At 53.4% G+C, this 26155-nt stretch overlaps 2 protein-coding genes, 1 long non-coding RNA gene and 1 other non-coding gene across 6 annotated transcripts; 2 read left to right on the forward strand and 2 right to left on the reverse strand.

The window, feature by feature from the left end:
- Positions 1-9258: 9258 nt before the first annotated feature.
- On the reverse strand, positions 9259-18164 carry LOC145537210 (uncharacterized). The gene is made up of 5 exons (XR_014076261.1): positions 18023-18164; positions 17172-17305; positions 11674-11753; positions 11320-11481; positions 9259-10426 (listed from the first exon to the last, which is right to left on the reverse strand). It is a non-coding gene; the product is annotated as an uncharacterized LOC145537210 (long non-coding RNA).
- A 151-nt stretch (positions 18165-18315) lies between these two features.
- Positions 18316-20761, forward strand: RPL10 (ribosomal protein L10). 3 transcript variants are annotated; one of them, XM_081568042.1, is made up of 6 exons: positions 18316-18480; positions 19185-19243; positions 19344-19451; positions 19639-19777; positions 20303-20465; positions 20550-20761. In XM_081568042.1, exons 1-6 carry the CDS (start codon positions 18458-18460, stop codon positions 20700-20702), a joined length of 645 nt encoding a protein of 214 aa, XP_081424168.1. In that variant the 5' UTR covers positions 18316-18457; the 3' UTR covers positions 20703-20761. The 3 variants fall into 3 exon arrangements, with proteins under 3 accessions (XP_081424168.1, XP_081424167.1, XP_081424166.1); XM_081568041.1 differs by having other exon boundaries at positions 18440-18480; positions 20314-20465; XM_081568040.1 differs by lacking the exon at positions 19344-19451 and having other exon boundaries at positions 18440-18480.
- On the forward strand, positions 20124-20258 carry LOC145537285 (small nucleolar RNA SNORA70). Its single transcript, XR_014076308.1, has one exon. It is a non-coding gene; the product is annotated as a small nucleolar RNA SNORA70 (small nucleolar RNA).
- A 684-nt stretch (positions 20762-21445) lies between the features above and the next one.
- Positions 21446-25364, reverse strand: DNASE1L1 (deoxyribonuclease 1 like 1). The gene is given in 9 exon segments (XM_081566061.1): positions 21446-22447; positions 22536-22784; positions 22866-22978; positions 23134-23234; positions 24304-24390; positions 24474-24562; positions 24926-25055; positions 25057-25125; positions 25336-25364. Coding segments are annotated over 9 exon segments (1014 nt in total). The 3' UTR covers positions 21446-22300.
- Positions 25365-26155: the final 791 nt, after the last annotated feature.

Genomic DNA, 26155 nt, shown 5'->3' on the forward strand with positions numbered 1-26155 from the left:
AACAGAAGGCGAAATCCCAGCGGATTCCTGGCTGTGACCCAGGCATCTTAAATCTGCCACCAGCCCCTGGTAATGGGCCGTCCCCAGGCCACGCAGGTGGCAGCAGGTGGACACCTTCAAAGCCCTGCCCCCTGGCCAGCATCTGCCCATCCTCACTAGGTCCTTCTGAGCCTGCACCTGTCCGGCCTCATGTACCTGGGTGGGCTGTGCCCTTGGCGCGGTAGGGCGATCTCAGTCCCTCGACGTGCTGTTCTGAATCACTGTTCAGATTTCCCACCTTCTGCACACAGCCCGCACTGGGTCCACAGGTCGGGAAGGCTGTTAAAGCCAGCCAGGGCTCCAGCTTTCAGGCTTCTCTCAACTGGGCACCTGGAAGCCATACCCCTTTCTGGAAGCACCTTCTGGGCCAGCCTGAGCCCAAGGTTCACGCCACAGTTGCTTCTCAGCCACCTCAGTGACAAGAGCATGATCTCAGGAAGGAAGAGGAACAGGATCAGACAGGGGCCGGGGTGCCGCTCTGCCAGGCCCAGATCAAGGGCTCACCCAGCTCCCAGCCCCTTCTGGCATAGAGAGAGCAGGCAGAGCGTGTACAGCCACTGGTCTACAGGGAACACTTCTAGAAACTGCTCACCTGGACAAGAGGGCAAGAAGAGGCAGATGCAGGCCTAGAGAAGTTCTACCTCGGGGGTGGGGGCAGGGAAGGGGACACCCCCAGTCAGCCCCTTCTCACCTCTGCCGGCCCACCAGGCACCACTCCCACACCCCAACTCACCCAGAGCCTCCTGCCTGCTCCCTGGACCAGGCTGCCAAGAGCAGATCGTCCTACCTGCCATCCTGTTCCAAAACCTGCCTGGTGGGGGCCCCCGGAGAGAGAATGAGTCCTGTCCCCTCCCCGGATGCCACATCGCACCTGGGTGGTCATGAGGCCCCACCGGCAAGGGGAGAAGCTGGAAACTGCAGCGGGAATGACCCCAGGCCGGGCCAGAGCCTCCAGCAGGCAGGGGCAGGAGGGAGCAAGACAGGGCGCCACGTCTGGAGTGCTTCTGGGGAGGGGAACACGCAGATGGCACCAGGAGCCCATCTGCTGGGGGCAAGCGGCCTGAGACCTGGCCCCACAGAGCAGACCCCCCAAAGCACACCCCGGCTGCCAGGACACAGGCAGGGGTGAGCCGGGCTTTCCCTGGGCTCTGCACAGGGGGCCCAGCCTGGGCCACCCGCCCGGAGCCAGCAGTGGAGGGGACCCAGCCCCGACAGGCACCACGGCCAAGCCCTGACCACCACCAGTGCCTGGAGCAGAGGAGGGGTCCAGCCACAGACCCCCGCCGGGGCCCTTCTTCCCTACTAAGCCTGGGGAGGGGGTGTCTGGTCACCATGTGGGGTGCGGCCCCACCATCCTGCAGGTCCTGTCTGCTCTGACTTTGAGGGACGGGGGAGCTGACCACTCCCACACCACGGCCGGCTGCCCCCTGCCCCCCAGGCACCCCTGCACGGCACTCTCCCTGGTGCCCGCTCCCCCAGGAGGGTGGGCCAGACCTAGGTGAAGTGAGGGGCATTGCGTCCCTCAGGATGGGACTGCCACCCACCCACAGAGAGGGAGCCTTGCCGTTTCAATGACGGTGACAGAGGTCTAGAGATGCTTGGAGGTCCTGCACGGCCCACAGTCTGGGCTGCCACACCCCACTCCAGGGCGCAGGGCCAGGGCACTCAGGGCCCTGACGAGCACCCCGCTGGAACCCCAATGGAGGCACTGGGCTGAGGGGGGAGCGGCCACTAAGTCAGAGTCAGTGAACGTGAAGAGTGATGGATGCTGGCTGCCAGGAACTCGTGTGTGTGTGTGTGAGATCCAGCTCCACACACAAGCTGTGTGCAGGTGTGTGTAATCACTCAGCTCCACGTCCAAGCTGTGTGTGTGTCTCTGTGTGTATCATCCAGCTCCACGTCCCAGCTGTGTGTGTGTGTGTGTGATCCAGCTCCACGCCCAAGCTGTGGACAGGTCCCCAGAGGACAAGGCCCGCCACCTACAGCAGCCTCCTCCACAGGCCACGGGCATCTCCAGGAGGACTTACGCACCCGGCAGGGGCACGCTGTGCTGCTCAGAGGTCGGGCTGGCCATGTCGGTCGCGCACCACGGACGTCTGCAAGGTCCCCACGAGCCCAGGGAGGCCACAGCCCAGGGAGCGGGGCTGAATGAGGGCCGGGGCCGGGGGACGGCTCTGGGGCCCGGCACCTGCGGAGGCTGGGCCGCTCCCGACGCCCAAGCTCCAGAGGGCAGGCCCGAGGCAGGCGGACAGCAGGGCGGGGCCGGGGCCGGGCCGCTGCCCAAACTGTGCCCGTCCACCGGGCAGGCACCTGCAGGAGCTCTGCCGGCCACAGCGCCCGGGGGGCAGGAGAGGACGGATGGTGCCCACGCAGCCCCGGGCCCGAGGGCAGGCTTCCTCAGGGCGAAGACGGCAGGGCAGCCGCCCCTTGTCTGTCCTTGTGCCTGGGGCTCGGGGGCTGCAAGGCGGCCCTACCTAGGGGAACAGTCTGCGGGCCAAGGAGTGCAGGGCCGCGGGGGACTCGAGCCTCTCCAGGGGAGCCCGGGACTCTGTGGCGGCCCCACGTCCTGGCCGAGGGGTGTCCCCACGAACCATGGCCACGATCCTCGAGGAGAGGCCCGGCAAGCTCAGCCTCAGCCTCTGCTTCTGTCCCGGGGTGGAGATGGAGAGCCCGGCTCTCCTGAGGCCACAGTCGTCAGGCTCGTGAAGAGCGTGGTGGTCGCGGACGGGGTCAGGAGCTGTCGCCAAGGGCCTCAGCACTGCCCAGCAGCAAGAGGCAACAGGAGGAGCCCTCACTGCCCGCAGAAGCTGCGTGACACATTCAGAGCCACCAAGCGTGTCACCGGGAAGTCCCATCTCAGTCCCAGCCAGGAAGGGCGGGGCGGGCACGTCCCCCATGGGCACAGCGGGAGTGCCTTCCTGGGACCAAAGGGACACTTGGCTGCCACCCCAGGCTGGCACCAGCCCAGCCCGGGGCTACTGGGCACAGTCATTGAAGAAAAGGGGCTTGTCAGCCTGTACCCCCTTGACGGGGCCCCCCCGGGAAGGAAGGGGTGTGGGCGTGGCTGACCACAGCGGGGGACACCTCGGAGGTCAGAGAGCACGGGGCCCAGGTCTGAGTGTGCCGGGGTGAGAAAGCTTCTGCGCCTGTGCCCACAGCTGCACTAGCGGCTGGGACCACACTCCAGGCTGCAGACCCCTGGGCGGAAGGCAGAGGGCACATGCAGGCTCTGTTGGCCGTGCTGGGATCATCACACGGTCTCTGTTTCTCTGGCTTTCCGTGTGTTTGGTCTGCAACCATTTCAAGGTGAAAAGCCACTCTGCCCTTACAACACACGCCTGGCCTGGCTTGGTTCCAGGCTGCAACCCACCACCCCCGCTTCCACAAGGGACACATTCCTGAGGGGCCCGGGCAGCCCGGGAGTCCCACACCCAGGCTCAGGGGCAGGGACACTCCTCGGAGCCTTCTCACGCGCCACGAACGTGAAGAACCTAGGCCCACACAGGTATCGTCTTCTTCTCCACAGGGTGACTGGTGTGACCCATAAAACACAGCAGAGGCGAGGGAGTGGCACCTCGAGATGAGTTATGGGAGAAACACTGCGGCTTCCATCTCGGGGCTGCACTGTCTCTCTGAGATCGCTGGATCTGGGGAAGGCCTGACCCGAGCAGCCCCAGGGAGAGGCCCGGTGGGGAGGGACTGCCCCCTGCCATAGCCCTGTGAGCCCTCTGGAAGTGGAGCCTGCCCGCCTCCCACCCTCACACCCCAAGTCGACCAGAGGGCTGTGGCCCCAGAGAAGCCTTGACTGCAGCCTGTGATGGACCCCAGGCCAGAAACCCCCAACCAGGCCTTCTAGAATCCCGTCCTTTAGACGCCTGGGAGATTACGAGTGCTGGTTGTGTTAAGGGACTACAATCCATTTGGAGTAATTTGCTACACATGCTTGCATGCTACGTCACTTCAGTCGTGTCCGACTCCTTGTGACCCCATGGACTGTAGCCTGCCAGGCTCCTCTGTCCGTGGGAGTCTCCAGGCAGGAGTACTAGAGTGGGTTGCCATTTCCTTCTCCAGGGGATCTTCCCAACCCACGTCTCTTACGTCTCCTGTGTTGACAGGCAGGGTTTTTACCGCTAGCATCACCTGGGTAGCCCCTTGTTACTCAGCAATGGGTAACTTATACATGATGATTGTAAATGGAGAAGAACAGCCTAAGTCAATTGGGAGCAAACAAACCGACAAGAAACCCCAGAAACCATTAGGAAGAGCCTGGAAAGTCTGATGACACAAACGCTAAGATCGTCTGCCTAGCCAAACACAAACCCCAAACCACAAAGTCAAGAGACAAGTGACAAAGTGGGGCAAAAAATAGTACCAAGATGTGACTCAGGGCTCATATCATGAACATATAGAGAACTCGAACCGATCAATAAGCAAAGACCAGCGGCCAAAAGGAAAAGGGTGCAGGAGAGGGCCTTGGAAAATGCCAACCAAAACACCCCTCCACCCTGAAATGATTCCACAGCCAGAATGTGCTCGGGGCCTGGGGTCCCAGAGCTGCTGGTTCCGGGCGCATGTGGCAGCTGGACACTGGCATTGCTTTTGATCTGCAGCTCCAACTGGATGGTGGGCCATCCTGGAGCCAAAGACAGACCAGCCTCCACAAAGACTGGTCAAAGCAGTGGGTGGTGGCGCTGGGCATTTACCAGGTCTGGGCAGCATCACCCAGGGGCTGGGAGACCCTCTTGGTGAAGAACACGTGGCAGGAAAGGCGGTGGCTTCCCACCAGCGAGAGAAGGCTGACCACACCTGCAGGCCAGACAACTGTCAGGGCAGTTCCTGGGCAGACAACCCTTTCTGGTCTCCATGTGTGTGCGCTACGTTTCTTCAGTTGTGTCTGACTCTTTGCAACCCCATGGACTATCGCCCGCCAGGGTCCTCTGTCCATGGGATTCTCCAGGCAAGAATCCTGCAGTGGGTTGCCATGACCTCATCCACGCGCCTTCCCGACTCAAGGATTGAACCCACATCTCCTTACGTCTCCTGCATCGGAAGGTGGGTTCTTTACCACTAGCACCACTTGGGAAGCCCTTCGGGTCTCCATGCTCCCCCAAATCCACACTGGGTCTCAGGGCCGATGTTCCTTTCCCATCCCTGAGCTCGGCATGCAGGCCTTTTTCCTCTGCCTCGTCAGATAGTTCCTCCATCCCCACACCCAGGCACTGGATCTGATCTCACCCCACCCTCCTACGTGTCCAGATGTTATCAGCCCAAGTGAGGAGCTGTTGAGTGACTTGACAAACCTGACACCTGATCCTGCCTGGGCTGTGGACAGCCCCCTCCTGTGGCTTCAGGCAGGGAAGGGTGTCGACTGCTCAACGGGAAGCCTCAGATCTCGCCAGAGCCACCAGCCTCCTGGCTTTTCCCAGCCCCGCGGGGACCCTGCAGAGAGCCAGTCTGGGAGGAGGGCAGGGGGCGCACACCTAGGAGTCTCGGGCCTCTAGAGCAGCGCTGCTCACTGTGGGGTCCCTGCACTAGCAGCGGCAGCAGCACGGGGAGCTTGTTGGAGTCGGAATGCTCAAGCCCCACCCCAGATGTGCAAGATCAGAGACTCTAGGGTGGGGCCCTGCGGCCCAGGTTTGAGTGAGCCCTCCAGGTGTTCTCAGGTCCCTTCCAGCATGAGAACTACCGTCGGGATGCATGGTTTCTGATCGCATCCACTCCTAGTGAAGCCATGGGTTTTCTCTCCCTGTCGGGCTGACTCACCTTGACCTCCCAGGGGAGAGGCAGGCAGCAGGCACTGAGGGCTGCCACCATAGGTGCTCCTGGAGAACAGGAGTGCTTGGGCAGGATTCCCTCCCAGTGGGCCACGCCTGTCGAGTGACAGGGGGAAGACTGTGTTACTTCGGGCCCTCCCCACCTCCACGGCACCTCTGGCCGACTCCGCGTTTCTGGCCACTGAGCACAGCTCTGCCCAACTCTCCCTTGTTACTCCGTGTGGGGCGGGTGGAAGGGGGCACACAGAGACTCGTACCAGTGACAATCATGGGCGGTGGAACACAGTGGGTCGGGCAAGGGGTGGGCGCGGCTGGAGGGGGCCAGATTCTAGACCCTGGGAGGGTGGAAGGAATCAGGAGCGCGGGCCAAGGCAGCCCTCAGAGGCCAGGACTGGAGGGCGGGGCCGAGCAGAGAACCCCTGCCCCTGCCCTTTGGCATCCTGGCGGGGTTGCCGCCCACCCTCCCGGCTCCCGCGGTCCCTGGGCGCCCCCAGTACACTGTCCCGGGCCATCTCGAGGGCCAGACGCCCTCAGTACAGCAGGGGGAGTCCTGCCGCGAGCGGCGGGTGGGGCCCCGACGGAACCCCCAAGGTCTCCATGGCCCTGGGCTCGGGGGAGGCGTCTCTTCGCCCTCTGCCCAGGAGAGGGCGCACAACCCAGCGAACTGCGGGGCTGTGGCCCCGCCCAGGACCCAGAAGGCGGGCGGCAGAGTACCGAGATGGAGGGCGGGGACACGAAGCAAGGGGGCCGTTTCCGCCCTTCGAGCCCCGCCCTGACCGCCCCCGCGGCCTTAGCCTCTGGCTCCCCGCCTCAGCCCTCTTTGTGACGGGCACCTCTGTCGTCCATCAGAGCAGGCCGATCGTGTGAGCTCCGCCCTCCACTCCGCCGTCGGTCTCATTTTCCTCATTCCCTAGGCGGGCGTGCTGTGGGCCTCTGGACTTCCCCCGCAGGGAGATCTCAAACTGTCCGTGCCGAGTCACGCACAGAGTGATCCGATATGTACATGCCAAGCCCTGCTGTGTGCCTTTGATGTGAGCTTGTATTCTGAAGGAATTAAGTTCACGGGAAGTTACAGGGAAATGCCCCTCCCGTTGTTGCCCCAGCATCAGCGTGTTATGTAGCCAGTGGGACCTCACACCAGGGAATGGCATTGGTACCATCAGAAAGCTACTCAGGGTTCTCGGTGTATGTGTGTGCGCCGGCGCCAGTGGTCAGGACACCACACTCCCACTGCCAGTGGCCTGGGTTCAATTCCTGGTTGGGGAGCTGGGATGCTGCATGCCTCGCCATGTGTGCGCGCATGTACACAGACACACACAGACACACACATATACGTGAGTACGTTAATGACACCATGCAGTTTGAAACGCGGGGTGGGCCTTTGTTCAGTCACACACTGCCGTTGAGATCCATCCATCTCAATCGATAGTTAGTTGGTTTTCAGCAGTCAGTTCTCCCTTTGTATTCATAGCCTTCTTCCTTGCTGTGGGTCAGCCACAGTTGTTCAAGCCTTCACCCACTGAAGGACATGTTGCCCGTTTCCACTTTTAGGTTTCTAGAAAAAGTCTGCTTTGAACATTTGTACGCAGGCTTTCCTGTGGTCAGAATTTTCCATTTCTTTGGCATGAATGCCCAGTAGTGCAAGTACTGTGTCCTCAGGAAGTGGATGATTAGCCTTAGAAGAAACTGCCAGTTTGCATTCCACTGTGGCTGGACCATTTTACCTTACCACCCTGGATATTTTTAAAGCACATAATTGAAGATTTTTACTAAACATTGTTTTAGGCAAGACTGTTAACAATTCTGTTTCTCACCTCTAACTACATTCTTCTATGGGATCACCTACATAGTTCCTCACTCAGGTTAAAAAAAAACACACACCCTGTATATTCAGTGTGATTTTAACTAGCAATAATACATCTGCAAAATTCTTCCATGTCAGTACACAAAAGTCTAGCTCATTTCATTTTTGGCCACAAGGTATTGGATAGAGCACATGTACTATAGTTTACATAGCAAATCCCCAATTCATGTAGTGTTCCTCGTCCATTTTTGTTAGCAGCTCTGAAGATGTGTAAATCTCCCGCTAGGATAATTACCTTTAAGTCGAACTGCCAAGCCAAAACCTATGGGCATTTACCATGTTCACTGATACTAAGCAGTTGCCTCCCCAAAAGACCCTGATCAGCAGATAGCAGGACTGTTAGCCCTGTGTTCCATATGCTGCAGAGATTTTCTCTCAGTCTCTCTCTAAAGAGCTCAGCTTTTTATTGAATGTGTTACTAAAGTGAGTGAAGTCGCTCAATCGTGTCCAACTCTTTGCGACCCCATGGACAGTAGCCTACCAGGATCCTCCATCCATGGGATTTTCCAGGCAAGAGTACTGGAGTAGGTTGCCATTTCTTTCTCTAGGGGATCTTCCCAACCCAGGGATCGAACCCACGTCTCCCGAATTGTAGGCAGATGTTTTACTGTCTGAGCCAACGGGGAAGTTACTAAAGAGGTTTAGTCAAAAAGAGCAAAGCTCATGTCATCAGAGCCTTCACATTCTTGTTTCCACTTTCTTCTACTCAGCTGGAGCTGCAGTGGTAGAGGGAGCAGGACCTTCTGGTGGTGCAGCACCAGCTGTCGGGACAGGTCCATCAGCCCCCCCACGGCAGATAGAGCTGCCGATGCTGACACTGGCCAAAGTCTTTCCAAACAAGCCTGGCCAGAAAGGGTCAACATTTACACCGGCTGCTTTAACGAGGGCACTGATCTTATCCTCCGTGACCATCACCTCACTGGACAGAATGAGGGCCGAGTAGGTGCAGGGAAGCTCCGAGACAGAGGCCACGGTGTGAGCGAGTGCTCGGTGGGGCTGTGGGCTCGATGCTAGTGGCCAGATGGAGTGAGGGCCTCACCCCAAAACGGCCTTGGCTTCCTCGGAAGGACCAAGCACCTTACGGGACATGGAAGAAAGGAATCTCTCTCCTTTTTTGGCTGCACAGCATGACATGCCAGATCTTAGTTCCCAGACCAAGAATTGAACCGAGCCCACCCCCTGAAGTGGAAGCATGGAGTCTTAACTACTGGACCGCTGTGGAATTCCCCCGTCTCTTGTCTCAAAAGACTAGGCTGGCCAGTTTCCGCTGTCAAGAAGTTAGTTTCCAAATTATTATTAAACTCGGATTGATGATTTCTGGGTTGTGTATCTTGGGCACAAAGTTGTCCTGCCTCATGTGAGGAGAGTCATGTGACTCAGGGCAGAATTTCCGAGTTCCCACACCCAATGCTTCGTGGACCCAGGCTGGCTGATTCTTGCTGTCCTGCAGGCCCCACTACTGTGTGTGTGTGGGGGGTTGTCATATGATAGGCCGGGACTGGGGCCAGTGCCTCTCAGACACCCAGCCCCTGCCCTCTTGGGATGCCAGGTCAGTTGGGGAAAAGATGAGGAAACGTGTACTGAGAAGAGTGTATTATATTATTTAAATGCATAGGTGGTCTGCCCGTGAGCAAGGGAGATCCATGGAGAAAGCACAAATAAGAACCAAGAATCCACCTAAAACCAGTGCTCTTGAAAGGTCACCTGCACAGTGAGAAGGAAGGACAAAGATGTAAAAGGAACTGGGCCCATCCCAGCATAAGTCTGAGTGAGCAGGAGAAGACCGGTCCCTCTCATCTGCAAGCAGGGGCTTCCATCCCCCTGCTGCAGACAGTGGGGCTTCAGCAAACCACTGGATGAGGGAGGCTGCCCCACCCCCCAGCACTGTGGTCGTACTGCTGGGCTCCTGGCAGAGCAAATGCTCCCAGAAGGGATGCCTCACCCCTGGCTTCCCACTCAGGACTCCCAGAGGGCCAGCTGAAGACCAGTCCACATTCACAGGTGGAAGACACCGCCCATCCTCATGGAAAAATGGCAGGTCCCTCAAAGAGAGGAGTGGCCCTGTTACGTCCCCAGGGCATCACTGTCAGAGGCCAGATGATATAATTTTCGGTAAAGGCTGGGAGTGTCTGCTACAGGCCTGGACTCACCCATCCCAGCCTCGTGGCGGCCCTAGGAAGTCAGTAGCACGTCACCCCCTTTTCCAGATGAGCAAATGAGGATATGGAAGGCTTGAGGAAATTGTTCTGAGTCTCTAGCTAGCAGGAGGGAGGTGTGGATAGGGACACTGGCCTCTAAGCCTGACCTCCTTTTGCAGGCTGTGAAGTGAAGTGACAGTCGCTCAGTTGTGTCCGACTTTGTGAACCCATGGACTATACAGTCCATGGAATTCTCCAGGCCAGAATACTGGAGTGGGTAGCCTTTCCTTTCGCCAGGTAATCTTCCCAACCCAGGGATCAATCCCAGGTCTCCCGCACTGCAGGTGGATTTTTTACCAGCTGAGCCACCAGGGAAGCCCAAGAATACTGGAGTCAGTATCCTAGCCCTTCTCCAGCGGATCTTCCCGATCCAGGAATCAATCCGAGGTCACCTGCATTGCAGGCGGATTCTTTACCAACTGAGCTCTCAGGGAAGCCCTTTTGCAGGCTACACTCTCCATGTGGCTCCCAGGGAGGTTCCTGTGCACCTCAGCTTGTCTTGAAGGCATCGGAGGTGAGTCCCAGTGAATATCCCCGGGCCTTGGACCAGTCTATAAAGGAAGGAGGTGAGAAAGAGAAATATCTGTACTCTTGTGCCTAATCAGGGGGGATTTGAAACAGACTGACAGTACCTTTGAATTCTCATGAGATCAGAGAGCGGTTCTCATGGATTTTTACCAGTCATCTGCATTCCTGTGGTAGAAGGCTACTGCAACTCCCCCAGTCTTCACTAGCCTCCAAGACACACCAAAAGAGACACACAGGGTGGGAGGTGGGAGGGAGGTTCAAGAGGGAAGGGGACATATGCATACCTATGGCTGATCCTTGTTGACATATGACAGAAACCAACACAATATTGTAAAGCAATTATCCTCCAATTAAAAATGAACATTAAAAAGTAGATACACAAGAAGGAATCAAAAAAATAAGACAAATTCTAAAAGTCTAGGTGAATTTGAAAAGGAAAAAAGAACTTTAGACATTAGAAACAAAACCACAGTCTTGGAAATAAAAATCTCAACTGATGAGTCAAACCACAGGTAGATGACTTGGAAGATGACAAGGCAGTGACATGGAGGAGAGATGGGCCGGTCTTCGTGGCCCCTCATCCTGGCTTCTGGGCTTCTGATGACATCAACCTTTTCCCTTCTTAATCTGGGTCTGGGGCGGCAGCTGCTTCCTGTACTCGCTGCGCACCTTCAGCCCTCCGAGCCATCCCTGAGTGACCACCTGGGCTCGAGGCTCCCATGACCTGCGGGGGTCTCAGCAGTCACCATGCTGCCCGTGCACTAGACTGGGGTGAAGGGCCAAGGGCAGCAAGTGCCCGCAGAACCAGAGCGGCTGCTACCCCGAACCGTCATGGAGGGAACGCCGGGGACCAAGGCTGGGCTGTGCGGTGACTGCAGTGTCCCTGGGAGGAAATTGACAAGGACACCTGCCTTACCTCTCAGCTCAGGTCACAGGATGACAGCCACAGCTCATCCACGGCACCCTGCAAATACCCCTGTGCCTGCAGGGCTGACGGGGCTGGAGATCACACGCAACATTTCACCGTGTCAGTTGCAGAATCCCCAGGTCGCTTGAATTCCCAGCCTCTCTCCATTTCCTAGGTGAAAGGCAGGGCACAGTGTGGACGAGTGGGACCTTGAAACCAAGACCCGGGATATCTGGTTGCCCTCAGTGGACACTGACAATCGGGAAGCCCCCCGTTCCCCAGAGCCTCCCTTGCTGACGAAAGTAGCTTGCCCAGCCGTGTCTGGGAGGCTGGTGTTCTGTCCTTTGAGGGCTGCGTCATTACCTCAGCTGGTGCTGATGCCTTGCAAGGGGACAGCGACTGTCCTTCAGACCCTCTGCCACCACATCCTGTTGCCATGACACCTATAAGTGGGGTCCAAATACTGTATGATCGAGGGGACAGACACAAAGTCTGACCCTTCAGGAAATAGCTCATACATCAATAAATATTATCCAGACTTCACTGCTATCTACCAGCTTAACTTTATTTGGACATTTCTGTTAGAAGCTTCTCAGGGAGTTGGACTCAGTAGGTGAGCTGGGCCAGTCGATGAAGTGGATTAACTGATAGAGGTCTATTTACTAGAGGGTTTTGATTGAAAGCATCAGAATTAGGACATGCAGCTGCTGTCTAGTCGAGCACGCACTTCACACGGTTGGCTGACTGATACTTGGACCTACTGCTGACCTGCATTTCACAGGTTTTGAAGCCAGAAGAGCCCTGACAGGAGGTGGAGAAAAGAATATAAAGGCTTCAGTTCAGTTCAGTTCAGTCACCCAGTTGTGTCCGATTCTTTGTGACCCCATGGACTGCAGCACGCCAGGCTTCCTTGTCCATCACCAACACCAAGAACTTGCTCAAGCTCATGTCCATCGAGTCAGTGATGCCATCCAACAATTTCATCCTCTGTTGTCCCCTTCTCCTCCCGTCTTCAATCTTTCTGAGCATCAGTGTCTTTTCTAATGAGTCAGTTCTTTGCATCAAGTGGGCAAGGTACTAGAGCTTCAGCTTCAGCATCAGTCCTTCCAATGAATATTCAGGACTGATTTCCTTTAGGTTGGGCTGCTTGGATCTCCTTGCAGTCCAAGGGACTCTCAAGAGCCTTCTTCAACACCACAGTTCAAAAGCATCAGTTCTTCGGAGCTCAGCCTTCTTTATGGTCCAACTCTCACATCCATACATGACTACTGGGAAAACCATAGCTTTGACTAGATGGACCTTTGTCAGCAAAGTAATGTCTCTGCTTTATAATATGCTGTCTAGGTTTGTTATAGCTTTTCTTCCAAGGTGCAATCATCTTTGAATTTCATGGCTGCAGTCACAATCTGTAGTGATTTTGGAGCCCCCCAAAATAAATTCTGTCACCGTTACCATTGTTTCCCCATATATTTGCCATGAAGTCTTGGGACCAGATGCCATGATTGTTGCTTTTTGAATGTCGAGTTTTAACCAGCTTTTTCACTTTCATCAAGAGGTTCTTCAGTTCCTCTTCGCTTTCTGCCATAAGGGTGGTGTCATCTGCATATCCGAAGTTACTGATATTTCTCCCAGCAATCTTGATTCCAGCTTGTGCTTCATCCAGCCAGGCATTTCGCATGATGTACTCTGCATGGAAATTAAATAAGCTGGGTGACAATATACAGCCTTGATGCTGGATATTGACAATATACTCCTTTTCCAATTTGGAACCAGTCCATTGTTCCATGTCTGGTTCTAACTGTTGCTTCTTGAGCTGCATACAGATTTCTCAGGAGGCAGGTAATGTGGTCTGGTATCCGCATCTCTTTGAATATTTTCTACAATTTGTTGTGATCCACACAGTCAAAGGCTTTAGTGTAGGCAATAAAGCAGAAGTAGATGTTTTTCTGGAATTCTCTTGTTTTTTTGATGATCCAGTGGATGTTAGCAATTTGATCTCTGGTTCCTCTGCCTTTTCTAAATCCAGCTTGAACATCTGGAAGTTTTTGGTTCACATGCTGTTGAAGCCTAGCTTGGAGAATTTTGAGCATTACTTTGCTAGTGTGTGAGATGAATGAAATTGTGCAGTAGGTTGAACGTTCTTTGGCATTGCTTTTCTCAGGGATTGGAATGAAAACTGACCTTTTGCAGTACTGCGGCCACTGGTGAGTTTTCCACATTTGCTGGCATATTGAATGCAACACTTTCACAGCATCATCTTTTAGGACTTGAAATAGCCCAGCTGGAATTCCATCACCTCCATTGGCTTTGTTCATAGTGATGCTTCCTAAGGCCCACTTGACTTCCCATTCCAGGATGTCTGGCTCTAGGTGAGTGATCACATCATCATGCTTATCTGGGTCATTACGACCTTTTCTGTATAGTTCTTCTGTGTATTTGTACCACCTCTTCTTAATGTCTTCTGCTTCTGTTAGGTCCATACTGCCTCTATCCTTTATTGTGCCCACCTTTGCATGAATGTTTCCTTGGTATCTCTAATTTTCTTGAAGTGATCTCTAGTCTTTCCCATTCTATTGCTTTCCTGTTTCCTTGCAGTGATACTGAGGAAGGCTTTCTTACCTCTCCTTGTTATTGTTTGGAACTCTGCATTCAGATGGGTATATCTTTCCTTTTCTCCTTTGCCTTTTGCTTCTCTTCTTTTCTCAGCTATTTGTAAGGCCTCCTCAGACAACCATTTTGCCTTTGCACATTGCTTCTTCTTGGGGATAGTCTTGATCACCGCCTCCTGGACAATGTCCCGAACCTCCATCTGTAGTTCTTCAGGCAGTCTGTCTATCAGATCTAATCCCTTGAATCTATTTGTCACTTGCACTGTGTAATCACAAGGGATGTGATTTAAGTCATACCCGAATGGTCTAGTGGTTTTCCCTACTTTCTTCAATTTAAGTCTGAATTTGGCAATAAGGAGTTCATGATCTGAGCTACAGTCAACTCCGCTCTTGTTTCTGCCGACTGTATAGAGCTTCTCTATCTTTGGCTGCAAAGAATATAATAAATCCGATTTTGGTATTGACATCTGTTGATATCCATGGGTAGAGTCGTCTCTGATGTTGTTGCAAGAGGGTTTTTGCTATGACCAGTGTTCTCTTGGCAAAACTCTGTTAGCCTTTGCCCTGCTTCATTTTGTACATATCCAAAAGCTTAGGGAGAGAGAAATCAGCTCTTTTCTGTGAGGCACTAACACAGCCATTTGAGCAGGAACATTAGTATCCTTAAAAAGTTCTGAAAGACCACAGTGCCTCTAGGGAAGAAATAGTTGGGCATCTTGCTCCAGATGGTCAATACTGAAATCAGACTGAGTATATATTTTTTCCAAGAGAACGCACTGGTCATAGCAAACACCCTCTTCCAACAACACAAGGGACAATTCTACACATGGATATCACCAGATGGTCAAAACCAAAATCACACTGATTATATTCTCTGCAGCCGAAGATGGAGAAACTCTATACAGACAGCAGAAACAAGACCGGAGCTGACTGTGGCTCAGATCATGAACTCCTTATTGCAAAATTCAGATTTAAATTGAAAAAAGAAGGGAAAACCACTAGACCATTCAGGTATGACCTAAATCAAATCCCTTATGATTATACAGTGCGAGTAACAAACAGATTCAAGGGATTAGATCTGATAGACAGACTGCCTGAAAAACTATGGACGGAGGTTCAGGACATTGTCCAGGAGGCGGTGATCAAGACTATCCCCAAGAAGAAGCAATGTGCAAAGGCAAAATGGTTGTCTGAGGAGGCCTTACAAATAGCTGTGAAAAGAAGAGAAGCAAAAGGCAAAGGAGAAAAGGAAAGATAAACACATCTGAATAAAGAGTTCCAAAGAACAACAAGGAGAGATAAGAAAGCCTTCTTCAGTGATCAATGCAAAGAAACGGAGGAAAACAATAGAACAGGAAAGACTAGAGATCTCTTCAAGAAAATTAGAGATATCAAGGGAACATTTCATGCAAAGGTGGACACAATAAAGGACAGAGGCGGTATAGACCTAACAGAAGCAGAAGACATTAAGAAGTGGTGGCAGGAATACACAGAAGAACTATACAAAACAGGTCTTAATGACCCAGATAAGCACAATGATGCACTCACTCACCTAGAGCCAGACATCCTGGAATGGGAAGTCAAGTGGGCCTTAGGAAGCATCACTATTAACAAAGCCAGTGGAGGTGATGGAATTCCAGCTGAGCTATTTCAAGTCCTAAAAGATGATGCTGTGAAAGTGTTGCATTCAATATGCCAGCAAATGTGGAAAACTCACCAGTGGCCGCAGTACTGCAAAAGGTCAGTTTTCATTCCAATCCCTAAGAAAAGCAACGCCAAAGAACGTTCAACCTACTGCACAATTTCATTCATCTCACACACTAGCAAAGTAATGCTCAAAATTCTCCAAGCTAGGCTTCAACAGCACGTGAACCAAAAACTTCCAGATATTCAAGCTGGATTTGTTTTTTTTTTCAAGCTGGATTTAGAAAAGGCAGAGGAACCAGAGATCAAATTGCGAATATCCATTGGATCATAGAAAAATCAAGAGAATTCCAGAAAAACATCTACTTCTGCTTTATTGCCTATGCTAAAGCCTTTGTGTGGATCGCAACAAATTGTAGAAAATTGTTAAAGAGATGGGAATACCAGACCACCTTACCTGCCTCCTGAGAAATCTGCGTGCCAGTCAAGAAGGAATAGTTAGAACCAGACATGGAAAAAGAGACTGCTTCCAAATTGGGAAAGGAGTATGTCAAGGCTGTATATTGTCACCCTGCTTACTTAATTTCTATGCAGAGTACTTCATACAAAATGCCTGGCTGGATGAAGCACAAGCTGGAATCAAGATTGCTGGGAGAAATATCAATAACTTCAGATACGCAGATGATACCATCCTTATGTCAGAAAGCCAAGAGGAACTAAAGAGCCTCTTCATGAATGTGAAAGATAAAGCTGGCTTAAAACGCATCATTCAAAAAACAAAGTTAATGGCATTCAGTTCTATCACTTCATGGCAAATAGATGGGATACATTGGAAATAGTGACAGACTTTATTTTCTTGGGCTCTAAATCACTGCAGACAGTGACTGCAGCCATGAAATTAAAAGACATTTGCTCCTTGGAAAGGAAGCTATGACAAACCTAGACAGCATATTAAAAAGCAGAGACATCACTTTGCGACAAAAGCCCATATTGTCAAAGGTATGGTCTTTCCAGTAGTCATGTATGCATGTGAGAGTGGACCATAAAGAAGGCTGAGCGCCAAAGAATTGTTGCTTTGGAACTGTGGTGCTGGAGCAGACTCTTGAGCGTTCCTTGGACTCCAAGGAGACCCACTCAGTCAATCCTAAAGGATATCACTCCTGAATTTTCATTGGAAAGAGTGATGCTGAAACTGAAGCTCCAATCCTTTCTCCTGATGCGAAGAGCCAACTCATTAGAAAAGACCCTGATGTTGGAAAAACTGACGGCAGGAGAAGTGGGTGACAGAGAATGAGATGGTTGGATAGCATCACTGACTCAGTGAACATGAGTTTGAGCAAACTCTGGGAGACAGTGGAGGACAGAGGAGCCTGGCATGCTGGATCCCATGGGTTTCCAAAGATTCAGGCATGAGTGAGTGAACAGTATCAACAGCTTATCCAGCTTTGCCTGATGTACACTATACAACCCTAAATGTTCTGCTTCTCGGAGCCAAAAACCTGAGTTGAGTTGCCCCCACGGATGTCACACTAAAGTGACAGGTCGTCCTGGAGAAGAGGTGTGTCACATCTGTCAAGCGACATGGGGACGGCTTCAAGACTTCCTTACCTTCCTGCGGTCCTCACCTATAGAAGGCTGGGCACCTCTGGTGGACGTTTAGATTCCTGGTGGGAGGAGCATTAGTTCTGCACACTTCTCTGGATACTCTCCTTGGGTTGGTGGGGGAAGGATCCGTGCTTTATCTGTAAACATTTCAAGGGCACACTCAGGAGGTGCTGGAATTCAGTGGGCGGGGAACAGAAAGAACTGCATCTGGGGTGTGTGTGTTTGGCGGCGAGGGGGAGGGCGGTGAGTACCAGATTCTGGGACCTGGGAGTGTGGAAGCTCCCAAGAGTACCCATCGAGGCAGCTCTCAGAGGCCAGGACTGGGGCGCAGCCCAGGACTGACAGTGTTCCTTTGCCATCTTAGGGGGACCACCAGCTTCCTTTCCCCTTCTCCAAGGCACCCTGCGGAGAACAACGTCTCATTTCTTGCAAGGGACAGGGTAGGCCCAACGGTGCTCTGGTGGGGTCTCCTGAGCCCTGGATCTCGGTGGTGGCTTGTCCTGGGCCTTTCTCGCGGGAAGGTGCAGACCACCTGGGGTCGGCGCTGCGCACCCCCATCCCCGCCCTGGGTCTTCAGAGAAGGGGGACTTGGGCACTGCTCGTGGACAAGTGGGTTCAAGACTCTTCGTTTGGGGCGGGGCGGGGGCAGGGGCGGGCTTCCCCCTCGGCCTCCCGGTCGACAAAGGAATGCAGGCTGAGCCTCCAGCCGGGCGCGTCGCTGCCGGGCTCTGGGCGCCGGTGAAGGCGCAGAGGGCTTGTCCCAGGCTCCACGATGCCCGGGAACACGCGCGCGGCCGCTGTGAACCCCCACTTGAGGGTACTTCTTTCAACTCTAGGAACATAACGTCTTTTACAGTTACGGCAATGCTTCGGGCAAGAGCTCTACGCCCAAGATAGCCAGCCGGAAGCTGGGTTCTCGCACCGATGTGGCGAAGCCCCATTCGCCAGCTGGCCGCCCGCGGTCGGGAGCCCAGCCGCCTTCTCGGTCTGCGCATGTGCTCAGCTCCGCCCGCACGCAGGCGCAGAGCATCGTTGCATCTATGGTCCGGAAGTCTGATAGAGCGTCTACGCGCCCTCGCCTGGACTCTATGGTTCCTACGCGTGAAGATAGGCTGCCTATATAAGACCTGCGCAGGCGTGGGAGCGCCTCTTTCCCTTCGGCACGGTGAGTAGTAGCGTGCTCTTGGTATGCCTGTGCCCTTGCCATTTCTCTCTCCTAGTTTAATACCTGTGTTCGACTTCTCTTCCGACTTTGTTTCATTGTAGCCACTGAAGATCCCGGTGTCGCCATGGGCCGCCGCCCCGCCCGCTGGTGAGTGCTACACCATGCTTTTTCGCTTCTGGGAAGCAAGAGGGAGAGCCATTTAACCATTAAAAGCAACAGTGGGGTGGGATCTCCCTGGTGCAGCTTTTCTGTGCTGGGGACGGACTCTGCGTATTCCCTGAGACATTCCAGGTCACTCGAGGTCTTCCCCATACGATGGCCCCAGTGTAGGGGGGGTACAAGCGATATCTACCTTGCATCCCGCCCTCTGGACTTGAAAATTCACCAGATTAGTTTCCTCTCGGGGTTCTGTGTACCATTTCCGTCTTATTTCCAGCCGACTTGCGATGTGGGCGCCTCGGATGCCAAAGGCAGTCCTGGAAAAGCGGTTTTAGCCGCCTGGGCCCCGCAGGGGGCGCCGGGAGCCCTTCACATGGCTTGGAGGCGAACTTAATGCCACGTGCTCCAAGGTCCTTTTAGGTGGATGGCTTGAATTGTGTTATTTTGTATTTAAACCGAGAAAGTGCGTTTCAGAATGTGAGCTTTATATGACGTTTAAAACCCAACAGGATCGAGGATGGTATTTTATTTTTTAATCTCACGGGTGACTTGAGTTTTGGCCATATCTTGCTTTCGCGCCCATTTCCAGTAAAAGAGACCAAGCTTGGAGATTAACATGTGTGAAGCTCTCAACGTGCATGTTGTAGAGGTCGTGTATGAACGTTCGCTAACCTGGGTCCTCCTCCCTGCAGTTACCGGTATTGTAAGAACAAGCCGTACCCAAAGTCTCGCTTCTGCCGAGGTGTCCCTGGTAAGTAGTGGCAAAGCTCCCAAACTGGTTTGGGCCCAATGTAGTTGCTTACGGGACTCCCACACTAAGCAAGGTTGTTTTGTCTTTTTTTTTTTTCCAGATGCTAAGATCCGCATCTTCGATTTGGGGCGTAAGAAGGCCAAAGTGGATGAGTTCCCACTCTGTGGCCACATGGTGTCAGATGAGTATGAGCAGCTCTCCTCTGAAGGTGAGGCAGGCTTCCTTGTCAATGCTGCCCGGTTCCTTGTATGTGCCACCACCCCCCCAGACAAACCTGCACTAAAATGACTAGCTCGTTAATCACAAGTGCCCAATCATTAGTCTCTTTGCTAAACTCATCCCACCAAGACAGAGAGCCATGGTAAATGCTTCTGTGGCATTTTGTCTTCCTGTAGCCCTGGAGGCTGCCCGTATTTGTGCCAACAAGTATATGGTGAAAAGCTGTGGCAAAGATGGTTTTCACATCCGAGTGCGGCTCCACCCCTTCCATGTCATCCGCATCAACAAGATGTTGTCTTGCGCTGGAGCTGATAGGTGAGCTGGATCCTGAGACCTCTACTTTGGGCTTGATGATTCTCATCAACCAGGGCAGAGAGGTGGCCCCACAGAGATTGACGCATAGCAAAGCCAGGCCAAAGGGCTAGCAAGTGGACCTCAGTGGACATTAAACAACCCAGAGTCCCAGAAAAAAGCTTAAAAGACATCATGGCTCTGGGCAACAAAGCGAGGTGCTTCTGTAGGAATAGCTCCTCTTTGCATCTGATGACATAACCTGCAAGCAAGCAGGTTGCTGGGGTGGTCATAGGTTGGTTGGCTTTCAGAGGAACTCAATGGCACCTTGCAGGGATTCTAGCTAGTCTGTTTTTCAGTTCTCTGTTCTTTGCAGCCAATTAAGCCGACTGTGCTCTTTTCCCCATGGGGGCCCAGTGTGCAATGGCTGCAAACAGCAGCCTCCTTGGTAGTGTATGCAACCTGTTGCCTGTACAGGTTGTCCTAAGGGACCTTGGAGACAACTCTTCTAGTGGGCATTCGTGACTAGCCTGCTGTTCCCCAATCTAGACTCCAGACAGGTATGCGCGGTGCTTTTGGAAAGCCCCAGGGCACAGTGGCCAGGGTCCACATTGGCCAGGTCATAATGTCCATCCGCACCAAGCTGCAGAACAAGGAGCATGTGATTGAAGCCCTCCGCCGGGCCAAGTTCAAGTTCCCTGGCCGCCAGAAGGTAAGGAGCATTGCCAGCTTGGTCTCCCTTTTCCCTGCTCCTGGCCTCAAGGCCTGTGACTCAGTTGTTTCTGTCTCTCTCTAGATCCACATCTCCAAGAAGTGGGGATTTACCAAGTTCAACGCGGATGAATTTGAAAACATGGTGGCAGAAAAGCGACTCATCCCGGACGGCTGTGGGGTCAAATACATCCCTAATCGTGGTCCCCTGGACAAATGGCGGGCCCTGCACTCATGAGTGTTAGCACTGTCTGTCCCCTCCTTAATCATGCTCACCAATAAATGCGATTTCCTGTCCATCTGACTTTGCATCTGGATTCATGGTGGGTGGGGAACTTCTGGAAGCCCCAAGGGTTGCTGTCATTTCAGAAGAAGGCTGACAAGTTGGCCAGTTGACAGTAAGGCCAGTGAGATACATGCCTTGACCCCAGGCAGTAGGTTCTCAATTACCCCCACCTATGTACATGGAGCATTGAGAAGCACACACCCTGGATGATGGCCTCAGGCTGCCACAGAACCTCATCAGACATAGCCCTGGAGGTGGGGTCGTCCAGTTAACCCTAGAGTAAGCATCTGTCCTGGGCCTAACCACCTTTTCCTGTCTTAGACTTGTTGAGAAACTTTTTGCCCTTCCCCCATCCTAAGCTTAGCCCACCACCCCTTATAGGACTTCATTCCCAGGGTTACCATCCCTGACATCAAGTTGCTATGGCGGAAATGTTTAGTCTCTTGAGTCTGCGTCTTGTGACTTTGGAGGCTGTAGCCTGCCAGGCTCCTCTGTCCATGGGATCTCTCAGGCAAGAATACTGGGAGTGGGTTGCCATGCCCTCCTCCAGAGGATATTCCCCCTCCAGGGGATCTTCCAAACCCAGGGATCAAAGCCAGGTCTCTTCATTGCAGGTGGATTCTTGACTAGCTGAGCCACCCTTGTACCTCAAGTAGATGTTTCTAGATCACAGATAATTCACAGTACAATGGCTCTGATGTCCAGCTTTTTAGTTAGGTCTGTTCTCTGGAAAAGGGAGCTGGGAAAGAGTTCTGTGCTGACAACACACTAAATGGGGTCATTAGTTAACTTTTGCTGTGTGTCCTTTTACCCCTCCCCATAGGACTACACATTTACAAAGTATTTATAACGGTTACATGATAACTGGTTTCTATAGATACTTGGTGTGCATCGATAGCCTTGGTGACCAGCCTCTTCTAGGCAGTGCTTGACCACACCCTGAGTGGTAGAGGCCAGACTGCATTGTGGTTCTGAACGTGGACTTGACCAGAGGTGTTACGGCATCTGGTTAAATTACAATGAGTTTGACCACTTGCTGTTGTTTTCTTATGTGTGTGTGTCTGTGTATAAACTGCTGATCTCTACCATTGTATCTCCTGGGGTCTTAATACTGTTTCCTAGGAGTCTTGTGTATGTTAAAGATGACCTTTTGGCATGTCTGCTACACACATGTAATGTCTGTGTCATCTGGCTTTCTGTTCTTGGAGTGGATGGTTTTGTCAGGATAAAATCCTTTGATCTGTTGCAATTCCCTTCTCTGAGCCCTGCCCTTGAGCCAAGATCACCTCTTCTGAGCTTCCTTCCCCCCTCCCCCAGCCTTTTGTCCTCATTCTTGACACTACCTGGGGACAAGTGGCATGGATCCAGCCCCAGGGCCCCGCCTGCCTTTTTCACCTTCTGATGCCAGGCAGGCACAGGCCCAACCAGAGAACACACCCAAAGCAAAGGTACACAGAAGGGTGGCACCAGGGCAGGCTGGGAGCAGGGCAGGGCTTTGAGTCCAGAAGACAGGATAGTCCTCACGTTGGGGCAGCGGCTACGCGGTGGCTTCAGGCCACCAGGCCCAGCTGGGGTGCCAGGAGGGGCAACAGCAGTGACAGCCACAGAATGGCCAGGCCAGGGGGCTGGACCCTGTGCACTGCCCGGCTCAGCACCAGGTCCACCTCCACAGGGTAGTGATCACTGATGTTGAGGGCCTGGGGGCAGGCAGGGAAGGGACAAAGCATCAGTCTCAGGCCCGAGGGGCTTCCTGGGGAGCCCACTGCGACCTCACCACTGCTTTACCTCCTGCTCAGTGAGCCCAAAGCTCTGGGGGAAGTCGAAGGCGGCCGCACCGCGCAGCAGGCTCTGGAGGTGCTCCCCATGGAGCACGATGCGGTCGTAGGTGCAGTGGGTGCTGGCCCGCACCGTAGTGTCCACGCCGTCGGCGATGGCCCAGTGGAAGCTGGCCTGAGTTCGAAGGACTAGGTTGTCCAGGCGCTTTTTGGTCAGCGAAGCGCAGTCAGCATTGAAGTCCCCGAGCAAGATCACATCCTGGAGACGCAGGCAGCTGTCGGGCCCGGCCGCCCAGCTGCCCTGGCCCTCCTCCCTCCCATACAATCGGCCCAGCCCTACCTTGGTCTGCCAGCGCCTGGAAGCATCCAGAAACACGTCATACAGGGCATTCAGCTCCGTCTCCACGGCCTTCGGAGTGGTGTGCAGTGGGACCAGCACCAGGCTGGGAAGAACTGCAAGACCCCAGGGACACAGGGCTCCCAGCCACTCCTGGCCCTCCCTGGCCCTGTCCCTGCTGGATGACCGAGGGCCCCCCGCTGGCAAAACCCCCCAGACCCCACTTCCTGCTCCCCCATAGCGGGACCACCCTTCTACCCCCTCCTCTTACCCTTGCTGTGTAAAGAGAACCAGCACACAAAGGGCTCCCGGGTAAAGAAGTCCTCCTGATCGTCGTACATGTAGGAGTCCCGGACCTCTGCCTTGTGTGACCTGGTGGACCAGGGACAAGAAGTGGTGGCCCCATGTCACTGCTCTTGGTCTGCAAGTGCCCACATCAGAGCTGGCACTCAGGGAGGGGGGCCCGCCACCAGCAGCTCTATTTCATGGAAGCACAGCCTTCCAGCCCTTCTTTCTAGAACTTCTTTTAGATTGAGCTAGAATTCACTTACCATAAAGGCACCTTGTCTAACATGCACAGTTCAGTGGCAATGCACAAGGTTGTGTGACCATTACCACAGTCAATTTCAGAATATTCTTATCATGCCAAAGAAACATCACTCATGAGCAATCTCCATTCCCCTCCCCTTCAGCCCCGATCTGTTTTCCATTTCTGCTGAACACGTCATGCGAATGGAATCAAGTGATACGTAGTGTTCTGTGACTGGTTCTTTCCCTTAGCACGTGTGTCCCAGCTTCATCCAGGCTGGAGCCTGGCTGAGACTTCCTCCCTTCTTAGGCCGAATGATACTCCACTGTGTGGAGAGACCACCTTTCGTTTACCCGTTCATCGGCTGATGGACACTCAGATCAATTTCCACTCTGAGATGGTTAGGAGCGGGGCTGGTGTATGGGCAGGGCCCTGTTCCCCCATCATTTTGGAGTGAGTTCTAGATATTATATAATTTCGTCTATATAGAGGAGCAGGTCTCCATCCCCAACTGCCACCCTTGCCCTCTCAATCCTGACCCCCCCCCCCAGGCTGTCCTCCCAGGGATTGAGGGCTGTCTCCAGAAACTGTGTCTGCCCAGGACTCAAGGCAGGTCCCCAGGGAGTCTCTTCCCAGGAGCTGCAACCAGTCACTCCCAAAGATGGGGACACCCTCGCCCTGAGCCCCAGTGGCTTCCGCAGGGGGGAGGCATGGAGTGCCCACATCTATGCTTGGAGAAGGAAGGCATCCTGCTGGAGGGAAACATGGGCACCAAAGCTGTCTGGGGTAGAGGACGGGAAGACCCCGGGATAAAACCTCTGATGAGAAGTATGATGCGAAGGTGAGGGCCACCCTTGGGGCTACTACACGGCACCAAGCGTCCAGGCTGCCTCGGTCTCCGTCTGTGCTCACCGGTAGATATACACGTACTTCTCCTTGTATGTGCTGCGCCCCAGCAGGAGGCTGCTGTGGGAGGCGTAGGGCCCAGAGTCACCAAATCTGCCAGGAAAGGGGACCTGGGGTCAGCGACCTTGAGGCTCTTGGGGGTGGGGCTCCGTTAAGACCCACAAAGCCTTCCTCACCGATTGAGTTCTCGAAGCAAGAGGGGGATTGCACTGTCAGAAGAGTCCACCACCTCCTGCAGCACCGTGATGTCACAGCGAGCCAGGATCTGCAGGAAACCAGGAAGGCTAGCCTCGCTCAGGGCCAGCTGCCCAGGGAGAAGGGTGGTCTCTCTGGGGACCGGGCAGTGGCGTGCCCATGAGTGTCATAACACACTGGCTGCAGCCCCAAGAGAGCCACAAGGCTAGAAACGCCCTGGGAGAAGATGGAATGCCATCGCCATCAACACTGCACCCATTTCATGAAGGAGGAGACTGAGGCCAATGACCGGGAAGGAAGGTGCTGCTCCACATCACCACACCATGTCTCCTGATGTCCCCCTCTTCTCTGGGACATGTCCCTGGTCAGACAGGGCTAGGGGCTTTGGGTCATGTTCCTCAGGGGCCCGGCTTCCCTGCAGGGATGAACTGACCTTCACTAAGGTGTCGAGCACAGGTTCCCTGGCCACCTTGGCAAGTGTCAGCCGCTGCGCATTGAAGGCACAGATGCGAAAGGTCTCAGCCCCACTGGCCAGGAGGAGGAACAGGAGCAGAGCATGGCAGTGTATGGGCTTCCGGAACCCTCCAGAGGAATCCAGGTTGCCCCAGGTTCAGGTCCCAGTTGCGCACAGTTCTAGTTCCAGAAGGACATGGTAATAGGCAACAGAGAAAGTAATGCTCATCCTGCTACCCAGAACCAGTTTCCCTGTGCTGCCACCATCACACGTGTCGGAAATTCTTTTTCAGTTTTGTTCTCTTTCATTGGGATCAAATACACATAGCATCGAGTTTACCGTCTGAACCATTTTTAAGTGCACAGTTCAGTGGCGTGAAACACCTTCACCTTGCTGTGCAACCATCCCCATCATCCATCCCCAGAACTTCATCATCTCCCCAAGCTGAAACTCTGTCCTCATTAGACAATCACCCTCCTTCCCTCCCCCAGCCCGTGGCCCCCACCCATCCTTACTTTCTGTCTCTAGGAATCTGGCTCCTCTAGGCACCTCATGCAAGTGGAGTCATACAGTAGCTGTCTGTTTGTGACTGTTTGATTTCACTGATCATACTGTCCTCATTTCATCCGCGATGTAGCAGGTCTCAGAATGCTCTTTTGAAATTCTAAATAACATTCCACTGTACAGATGGACCACATTTTATCTATTCACCTATCCATAGACACTGGGTTGCTTCCACATTTTGGCTACTGTCAATAATGCTGCTGTGAACACGAGTCTACAAATATCTCTTCAAGCTCCTACTTTCAATCCTCTTCATTAAGTACCCAGAAGTGAAATTGCTGGATCATGTAGATTCAGGGGATTAGATCTGATAGACAGAGTGCCTGAAGAACTACGGACGGAGGTTTGGAGGTTCGTAACATTGTACAAGAGACGGTGATCAAAACCATCCCCAAGAAAAAGAAATGCAAAAAGGCAAAATGATTGTCTGAGGAGGCCTTACAAATAGCTGTGAAAAGAAGAGAAGGAAAAGGCAAAGGAGAAAAGGAAAGATATACCCATCTGAATGCAGAGTTCCAAGCAATAGCAAGGAGAGATAAGAAAGCCTTCCTCAGTGATCACTGAAAAGAAATAGGGGAAAACAATAGAATGGGAAAGACTAGAGATCACTTCAAGAAAATCAGAAATACCAAGGGAACATTTCAT

Source organism: Giraffa tippelskirchi, chromosome X (assembly GCF_054371585.1).
Source record: "Giraffa tippelskirchi isolate mGirTip1 chromosome X, T2T-mGirTip1v1.2.pri, whole genome shotgun sequence".
Taxonomy (NCBI): domain Eukaryota; kingdom Metazoa; phylum Chordata; class Mammalia; order Artiodactyla; family Giraffidae; genus Giraffa; species Giraffa tippelskirchi.

Bases quoted from the DNA above. Each gene is read 5' to 3' on its own strand.
- RPL10 (XM_081568042.1), top strand. From the start codon at position 18,458: ATGGGCCGCCGCCCCGCCCGCTG. The intron at 19,244-19,343 runs GTAAGTAGTGGC...TTTTTTTTCCAG, and splicing joins CTTCTGCCGAGGTGTCCCTG to ATGCTAAGATCCGCATCTTC. The intron at 19,778-20,302 runs GTGAGCTGGATC...TCCCCAATCTAG, and splicing joins TCTTGCGCTGGAGCTGATAG to ACTCCAGACAGGTATGCGCG.